This window comes from Eurypyga helias, unplaced genomic scaffold (assembly GCF_000690775.1).
Source record: "Eurypyga helias isolate BGI_N326 unplaced genomic scaffold, ASM69077v1 scaffold40238, whole genome shotgun sequence".
Taxonomy (NCBI): Eukaryota; Metazoa; Chordata; class Aves; order Eurypygiformes; family Eurypygidae; genus Eurypyga; species Eurypyga helias.
Window position 1 is genome coordinate 1 of NW_010268302.1, and position 9,827 is coordinate 9,827.

The 9,827-nt window shown below is 45.4% G+C and overlaps 1 protein-coding gene across 1 annotated transcript; it reads left to right on the forward strand.

Moving 5' to 3' along the window:
* Positions 1-387: 387 nt before the first annotated feature.
* LOC104505001 (melanoma inhibitory activity protein 3-like) lies at positions 388-9,745 on the forward strand (the record flags this gene model as incomplete). The annotated part of the gene is made up of 3 exons (XM_010157711.1): positions 388-521; positions 5,734-5,820; positions 6,820-9,745. Coding segments are annotated over 3 exons (3,147 nt in total), but the record flags the coding sequence as incomplete, so codon positions are not given.
* Positions 9,746-9,827: the final 82 nt, after the last annotated feature.

Genomic DNA, 9,827 nt, shown 5'->3' on the forward strand with positions numbered 1-9,827 from the left:
AACAGCCCCGCTCTCCGGGCGCTGTGTGCGCCTGGAGCGGCGCGAGGGCCGCTTCCCTGGGACGCGGATGGCATCCTACAGCCCCTCTGGCTTAGTACTGATCCTTGGCTTCCCAGCGCCCTGCCGAGCTGTAATTCCCAAGTGCTTTGTCAACGCTGCGCTTGATCAGTGAGCCGGCCTTTTTTTTTTACTTCTTCCCTAGTAATGTCTCTTTTTTTTTTTTAAATTGGACTTTCCGTTGAATTCTTATCTCTTGGCCCAATCTGGAAAATAGGAAACGGGTGCGTGCGGGGAGATCTCGTTTTCTGCCAGTCAGCAAAGACCCCTTTCGTGAATCTGGCTGGTTATTACTGAAGTAATGCTCCTCCTCTTGTTTTCTTTGGACAGTGTTAATGTGCCGAGGGAAGGCAAAGCAGGATTTTAAAGGTCCAGACTGTCGCTTTGTAAATTTTAAGAAGGGAGAAGCAGTGTACGTCTATCACAAACTAATAGGAGGATCCACCGAGCTCTGGGCTGGAACTGTAAGTACTTGTGTTCCGTTTGCTTTCTGTTGGTGCTCTTTTATTTTTTTCCCTTCCTTTTGCCTCGCAGGAGGATGCTTAAGGTTTTGTTACGGCTAAATAACGTAACGAGTGCCATTTTATCTGGAGACCAGTGTGAAATGGGAAGCGGTTTGATCAAACTGAAGGCATTAAGTGCTGTGAAAAAAGGGCAAGGCTAATGCGTGCTTAAAAAACTGTTAGAAAACTGCCTTTGTGTTGAAAACCTCCCATGGCAGCACTGCAGGTGCTAGCCCACCGGCTTGCTTGGGAGCTGAGCCCTCCTTCTCGCATAGGGAGGCTTAAGCCCGCGCTTGCATTTACCTCTGACGTGGGCTTATCCTGCATTCGTGTAAACCTGCTAAAGATTGCTCCACATACGTGTTCTAATCATGTTTCTCTGCCTAATACTCAGCTGCTGACTACCCCTTTTTATCTAAGCTGCGTGCAGAGTCAGAGGAAAAAAATAGTAGTGAGACTAGAAAGAATAAAGGTAAATTCAGACTGGGTTTTTTTGGAAGGCCTGTCTCTTTTTCGGCTTTAGTAATGCACTGTAGCACCTGGCAGAGTAGTGGCCTTGTCTGAGCTCTCATCTTCTCTGGGCCATCTGAGAGGGCCACGTTAATGGGAAAGGAAGGTCCCCATGCTTGTAGTTACTTCACAGAAAACCCCTTTTGACTTTCGTGATAAACACGTTATTTGCCAACAGGAATAGCGCTGAGATACCCGGAAGGAAGAGCAGTTTTTTTGGGCTTCCCTTGAAAATGCTGGTAGTCTGGAGGTTGTTCAGATTGAGTCCCTGCTGCCCCCTCCCCATGCTTCCCCTCTATGTGTCCAAATTGTTTACTTCAACCTCCTTTCTTACTTTGGCCTTCCTCAAGGGATACACAGCTGTGGTCTGGGATGCTCGAAGCCACACCTGGGTGTCAACTGTGGGGCTAGTGGTTTAGTGAAAAGCAGGATGTACCACTTTCTCTAACCTGCTCAGGCTGGGTGTGGGCAGCCAAGCTCTCGGCAGGAGCTGAATCCAATTAGAATGATACAGAAGAGAGCAGAAAATGGCAGCACGTGGTTAAAGAAGAGTTTATAATTGTATCGCGCTGGTAATTCCCTTCTGACATGTACCGTGCCATAAATAATCTGGTTAATTAGGTGGTACGGGTTTCCAGGGCTGCCAGTTCTTGAGACGCGGTGTAGCGACGCAGGGCCAATTTTGCATCCTCAAACAAGGTCTAATGCAGGCTGCGAGATCAGGCGGCAGGTTTTAGGTAATTGCTGAGTTAATACTCTGTTTCACTGTTGACTGATAGGAGGCTCACGCAACAGCTAGGTGTGTCTCCAAGTTAAAAGGATGTTTGCTTTAACAAGTAAAAGCTGAAGTTGGCAGATGTAAAAGAATTGTGAAGCTCCATTTGATTTATTCTGATTTTTGTTAATGTTGTCACACTATTTGCTGTGTTCCTGTTAGGATGATGACAGACTAATTCCTTTCAGTTGGTGGCTATAACCCTTATTTCGTTTTTCCCTGGTTTGACTGGCTGCTGCTGCGTTACTGCAACGACGGGTTTGCCAGCGCTGCGGCGGGGTCAAAGGTGCAGGACCGTTGCACGTCGGGTTGGGCACTGGCAGGTCTGACCCTGTCCCTGACTCGCAGGTAGCGCCAGGGTCTCCCGGGCAGCCTGACTTCCCATGCCAGATTCGGCTGGGCAGCTTGATTGATGCAGAGCAGCCGTGCCTGCTGTCTGCAGTCTTGGAGCTAGGGGGAGGCTGTTGCTTGCTAATTAAAACCAGTCTACTTAGTGAGGTCTGTGATCAAACACATTCCAGTGGAAGGCACGTTACCTTCTGCTACAGACCTTTCGGGATCCCATCGCGTGACTTTGTGTGGGCTCGTTTGATCCCGTGCGTCTGCTCTACTGCCTTTTCCACTCCCCAGAGTTTTGGGGGAAAGTATTAGGGCATAACGGAAACCGAAATCAAGGGATAAGTGGTTTTCTGATCTTCAGATGGGGCAGAGGTTAGGGGAACGTGTGTACAAGAGGTTTCAGCTACTGAAACCTGGGGCTTATTTCAACCAAGTTGTAAATACAGGCCCTAATCCTGCAATCGATTTTGAGGAGCCATGAGAAACACAATAGTGCTTCTGACCTGAAGGGGGATGATCTGATAAGAAAGGAGCCTTCCACCAAGGCTGAAAAAATCTATAGCACTTGGGTCTGGGCTTTATTTGTGTTTTGCTTTTCTAATTCACTCCACTCTTTATGTTGATTTTTATTTTTTCCCCTGTGCCAGCAAACACATCGTATTTTAACAAAATAGAGCCTTTATTTTATGATCCCAGTCTTGTGTACTTTATTGCTTGCAGAACTCCCGTTGAGCTCAGTGAGGGTTTTGCACGTGCAAAAATCCTGGAGCCCAGCTATAATACATATTCTGTATTTTGTATGACACAGATTTTAGCAGAGCTGTCTAAACCTCATTAATGAAGCAAAACCAAACGCTTGGACAATATTCTGTGACTGCTATTTAACAGTGATTTTATGTTATGAATTTCACAAAGAGTTCAGTTCCAGGAAAATACTTGCATTTTTTCCCCCCAAGACGAAAGGTGGCGCACATCTGGTGCTGTCATCGCTCAGTGCACCCTGTCCTGCTCTAAAACCAGTCTCCTCTTTAGCATCCACCCGGCCTCGTTGGCACTGTCGGAGTGGGTTATGTAGGCTGCCCTCCTGTGCCTTTCTCCTGCCTTCATCTTTAGCAGAGCACAGAACTCCAAAACTGCTTCAGGTAACGCCGAGTAAAACCTGCTTTTTAACAAAACATTTCAGCAGACATGCTTCAAATTATCGCTGCAGAAGGTTTGCCTTACGGCAAAGGGCTGGACGTTATTCCCTTGATTCAAGGTTAAAAAAGCTGTTTCTGGTCTCATGTTACAAGAAATGGACTTGGCTACAGATCATGGTTTTTTTTGGGTGGTTGGTTTTGTTTGTTTTCAAACCTTATACACAGGGTAGTGGAAAGGAAAGCAGGTGGGGTAAATTTAAGGTGAGATAGAGTATGTCTGAAGGACCCAGAGGATCAGGGAAGCTGTTCCTGTGGTTTCTGTGTTTTCTTAACAATGCCAGCGTTCAGAAGGGGCAGACCAGACCAGCTCCCTCCTTTGACCGGCGTTCTGCGGCTTTCAGTACCTGTGACCCCTGCGCGTCAGGGATGTGGGCTTTAAGATGAAAATCCGTCTTGTTTCACGGCTGTCTCCTTTCCGTCTCTGAGGTAGGGGGTGTGAGAAGCCAGGTTCTGGTCCAGTGGCGGTCGGCGAGTCTGCTGCAGCTGGCTGCCACGCGTGGCACCGGTGGGGACGGATGCCGCACGCACAGCCACGTGTCTCATCCGCCCACGGCGTTTTAGCTGGGAAGGGAGTGGAACTGCAGGATGCGCTTTTTTCTCCCTCATGTACTTGGCATTCGTATTGCCTTTCCTCTGTCGAGTCTGTAGAGAATGAAGAATGTTTCCTTTATCTGCACAATGGGGCATTTTTTCCCATACAAGAGAGGACTTGTAGGGAGAGGAGGAGATGAAATTTTGGGCATGTGGATCCCGTATGGCTCGTAAACCACGTAAGTGGCAAACTGGGTCACTGCAGAGGACTTGTATGGTCAGCAACTTGGATTACACTAAATGAGTTTCGAATTGTGAAGCCTAATTATAATGGTAGTCACGGGGATTAGTCTGTAAGGAGGCTACTTGAAAGCTTTGGTTTTCAGAAAGATAATTTAAAATGGGAGTAGAATTTTGTAGAGAGAAACATGGAGTTCGGAACAAAGCTGTGCTATGCCGCGCAAGGACAAGCTTTGGATTTGATTTATCTGGATTAATTTCCCATTCCCGGTAATTGGTTTGCCCTACCAAAACGTGCATACGTGATCTCTTTTCCATAAGAGAGTTGCTTTATCTGTTTACCGAATGTGTGTGCTAATAAGTTATTTTTTTTCCTATCACTTATCTTCAGAGGTCTCAGCTGTGGGAGGTGGGAGTCGAATGAGAAATATTTAACATGGTGACACATGTTAAATAACCATAACACATCAGTGTTCACCTGAATCACGAAGAGCATTAGTGTGCGTTATTTACTGGGTACAAGTTTACTTTATGCCGTCGTAAATCCAGCCCAGGTCAGCCTATTTCAGTGATATCAGTGTAACAACACATGTATCTGTATGTCCCTAATTCTTCTGACATAACTAGTTTCCTTTTTAATTGGATCTTTAACTGAGTGTTCTTCCCAAATAAACTCTTCAAGAATAATTGGCAACTGTCATCTTCCTCCTATAACAAAACATTGAAGAAATGATCGATGCTTTTTTTTTCCTCCTGAGATATTTTGGTTGTCTAGGAACTCTGTACCTTCCTAGGTGTGTCCACCAGGCACTAATTGCCTGGATTATCTAATCTGCGCAGTGATAGCGCACTATTAATATTGGCTTCCTGACAGCAGTTGTCGGAGCTCTCAAGTGAGAGCGACACCGTGCAGATCTTATCTGGTGAGTGATAAGAGATTCTTGTCTTCCGCTGTTTGCCTTGGCTTAGCATGTTGGCTTGCTTGAAAATAGCCATCTGCAGCTGGTTTTTGCTTCTGTTAGTCACCGAAGAGCAACAGTGCGTTTGCGGAGGGGCTGTATTTTCCACACAGGTTTTCAAATAGATTATTACTGGAGGTACGATTTTGTGTTTTCCTAAAATCTGCTTTAAGAATTCGTTTTTTTTCTTAAGCTACAAAGTGACGATATTTCAGGCTGTAGTACTGTGTGTGGATGTAAATGTTATTAGTCAGAGATCCTCTTCTACTTACCTACCTGAGGCACATGTGGTGCCTGTGAGAGCTCGCAATAGCAGTTAAAGCACGGGAGCCAGAGTGCTCAGGCTTTGCTCCCAGCTCTCCTAATAATTTGTTACAAGTCAGGCTTTAAAACATCAACAGTAAGACCTACCAGCTTCACAGAGGTGTGGTGATATGCAGAGCTTCGATGAAAGCTCTTTATCGCTAATCTCTTTCTTTTATTCACCATGTTAAACTTCATCTAGAAATACTTGAGAGCCAGTTTGTTACTAGAGCCTGTAATTAGGATTTTAATGTAGTCATGTGATTTCAAAAGCTGCTTTAATGCTTTTTGTTTGCTTGTGTTTTGTTTTCTGGCAGGTTGGAAGCAATTTTGGGTATTTTCCAAAGGATTTACTTGAAATAAATCATAATTATTCCAAGGAGGAGCTAGAGTTAACAACAGATGTAAGTCTTACTTGGTGTTTTTCTGATTGGTCTGCTTACTGTTTCTTACCTCAGCATTCAGTAAAATCCCTGAGGAGGAGAAAGGATACCAGTGATCCTTAGTTACCATTGGTTAGTAAGCAGCTGCATACGCGCCGAGAGGCACGTGTGTTGGGGGGGTAGAAGGTTTGCATGGATACGTATGTGGATGGGTGTGTGAGTATCAGCCCAAAATGTGGGCATTGATGTGTTCCTGAATATTCTGGTTTTCTTCTGACAGAATCTGCTTGGCTTGAACCCTGGAAGTGCTGCTCGCTGGCTCGCACAGGCTGTTGGGATATGTAGTCATAATTCTTTCTTTTCCCAAACTTTAGAAGTGTAAAGTACTATCAGAAGCAAACAAAACCTGATACTCTGATAGCCCTTTGGTTCTAGAATCGGTCCTTCAACCTTGGACACGTTAATGGCTCTCGTGCACTAATAGCTTAGTAGCTCCGGAGTGGTGTGAGTAGGGCTTGTTTGTGGTCGCAGCTTAAGTCCCTGACAAAGTCACATTTGGTGGCTTCCACTGCTGTTCAATTTACTTTTCAGGAATTGTGTGACAGGCATCTCCTGCCTGGAGGACTTGGTCATTTGAGGAGGGACCAGCTAAAAGAGATTGGGGCAAACAAGCTTAGTGATGTTGTTCTCCTCACTGGCGTTCAGTGATAGAATTGCTCTTAATTCAGGATGTATGTGATGAGTAAATTATAACGCTGTCAACTCCACTGCAGACTTCCAGTTTGTCCTTACTAGGAGGTCTTTGAAGGGGCTAAGACATGAGCTTTTTTATTTAGGTTTTTAAGAGTCCTTGGGCAAAACTTCTGGTTTCAAGAGTTTTGGGTAAGGACTTGAGTTAATTCTACATGATTAATTGAACTTACTTTGCTGCTTTGTCTCTCTAACCAATCAAATGGATTTAGTCACATCACTGTAATAAAGAAAATACTGTTTGTGACTACATACTGTTTTTCATTTCAGGAAACAGACTTTGTGTGCTTTGATGGCGGAAGGGATGATTTTGATAATTATAATGTGGATGAGCTTTTGAAATCATCACAAGAGACAATAGAAAATGAAGGGGAAACTGGATTAAGTGATCCAGGGACAAAACCAGCTGAAGGAATTGACTGGGAAGAGGAGATTGACAAGGCTGATGGGGTAAAGTCCCCTGATGCTTTGGAGACAGACGATCATGCGCTAAGCACAGAAGATGACAAGGAAGGCCTTGCCATGACAGAGGATGTAGACAGTTCTGTTACAGAAGGAACTGAAAATACTGGGGGAGACTCCAGTGTCAGTAGTCACAAAGACAACTCTCAGGGAGCTCAAATTGCACATGAGCACTTGAAAGGAATGCTGCATGGGATGCTGAAAGGGCTAGAAAGTGAAAATACCAAAAACACTAGTATTCCTCAGGGTGAAACCAGTGAACTTGACAAAGAGAGCGAGGAAGTCAATGCCTATGCGCTTCTAAACAGAGAGCTTTCTGTGAGCTTGAAAACGAAGTTTGGTTCAACTGCCGATGCTGTTGTATCGGATGACGAGGTGACTCGCCATGTCACATCGCTGGAAGATGATGATAATGAAGACTTCGGCGTTAATGCTCATGGTGCAGAGGATGAGCCAGACTTTGCAGATCAGTCTGAAGATATTCCTTTGCTGTCTTTCTCAGCAGAGGACAAAATTACATCCCCAGAGGATTTAGATGATGAGGAGAACAAGGACATTGAGTCACAAAACCATGAACCCGATGAATATGCAGAGGGTGCTACAGAGCTAAATAACCAAAGAGACAGTGAGGAAGATGATGACCTGGATGAATTCATTCTTAAGGATGCCCTCAGTAAGAGCGAGAAGCTGGGTGACAGTATGCCTGTGGACAGGTCCGAACCTAAACAAACAAAAGAGAAACGGGATGAGGTGATGGTAATTGGTAAAAAAGCAGCACCAGCAACAGCTCAAACTGAGGATTTCTCCAAAGAACTCCTTACAAAGGAACCTGTAGGTACAGGTGATCTGGGTTCGAAAGGAAAACCAAGCAAAACTGAACAGTTTGAAGAGCAGCTCACGGCTGATGAAACTGAGACACGTACCGACGAGATGAATGGTACGGCTGTGCCTGATCCGCGTGGTTTGCCTGATCCAGGAGATGATCTGGAGTCTAAAGCATTTGTTAAAAGCAAGCAAGAGGCTTTAAAACCACCTGTTAGTGATATCAACAAAAGTCCAGAAAGCGTGCCGCTTGATAAAACGGAGAAAGAGGAGAAAAAGATTGAGGGTGACACCTTGGAAGAGGACTTGGAAAGGGATTTAAAGTACAAAAACCTGTGGGAGAAAACAAAGGAGAAGGTAAGAGCTGAGGGCAAGCCTTCTGTTGATGTCCCAGCCAAACCAGAAGAGGTAAAAAATGCATCTCAGAGTGACATAGGAGGTCTTGACCTCGTGGAGGAGAAACTGGAATATGGCATGCCTGCTGTGGAGAAAGAACTGCTGAGACATGAAGAAGATTTGAAGCAAACAGGCGAGAGCTATCATGAAAATCAAAAAAACGCCTCTTCTAGTAAAGAAACTGAAATGAAAAGGAGAAATGTGACAGAAACCCCTGCAGGGGAGGGAGACCCAAGCCATAAAGGAGCTGTCGAGCAGCCTGGGCCTTGGGAAAATGAGACTGAGCATTCAGAGGCAGATGCGAAAGAAGAGCTTTCAGGAAATCTTGGCAAGATGACAGCATTTGAAGAGGGCACCGAGAAAAGTTCCCCAGAAGAAATATCAAAAAGCACTACTCAGAATACTAACGCGGAGAGCCTTACTCAGCAAGGAACTGCCCGTACTGAGGATGCAGATTCAGACAAAAGTCTTGGCGCAAATTCAGCTGAAGAAGGAACACCAAGACCAGGACTGCGATCTGAAGAGCCAGATGCTGAAGGCGACCCTGACCAGAAACAAGTGGAGGAGGAGCTGCTGGAAGATGAGAACGCTGCGAGCGCAAAGCTGTCGCAAGCAAGGGCTGCAGAGGGGCAGGGTGATGCGCTGAATGATAAGAGTACAGACGCTGAATTAAAAGTACCAAGTGAAGCTGTTCCAGGAACTGCAAATCCTACTTATCAAATGGGAGAGGGAACTAACTCGCTTTCTAAGGAGGCTAAAAAGCTGACCAGCACACAAGGTGCAAGCGAGCCTGGGGACAAGGAGGTCGGAGTACCAGTGGGTGATGGTGCTAAGTTGGATGAGAGGGAACATGTCACGGATGATGATGATGACTCTTTTGAAGCTGGGGAAGAACATAATTTCCAGTCTCCAGACACAGAAGACCATGATGACTTTAACCAAAAAGATCATCTCCCTGAGGGCGTTTCACAGAAGGACTCGGAAGAGGTACAAAATCTAAAGCACACAAGAAATGACCACCAGCTGTCCCATTCCCCCAGCCCCGCTGAGAGCCCTGCAGCCACAAGTGACACTGGAACAGACTTCAGCGAGTCTGTGAAGCAGCTCACGATACTGAGACATTTTTTGGATGAAAAGCGTGTAATGCATCTACAGAAGTACCTCGGGCTTCAACAGGTGACTAGGATAGAAGCCATGTTTCACGACATGAAGGTAGAGATGGAGCTTGCTCGGAAAGCAAGCCATAATAACGAAGATGTAGAAAAAGCCTTGGACCAGATACTTGAGTTTTCAGAATCGAACATCATGAATGTCGTGGCACAAGCTCTGGATTCCAGAGTGGCGGAAAATGAAGAGGAGGTGGTGAAAGAGATGGATCTGTATGATGAGGAGAGTGCGCTGATGGATGATATTCAAGAGCTAATGTATTCTTTTAGGAGTAAATATTCATCTGCTAGTGATAGTGCCCCACTTGCATCTGCTCCAGAAGAGGAAGATGATCAGCTGCATGGTCAAGGTAGGATGTTAAACCTGTTAATGAACAGATTAAACGGATGTAAAACCTTATCCCAGACAACAGAGTCACAGAGTGGTAGGGG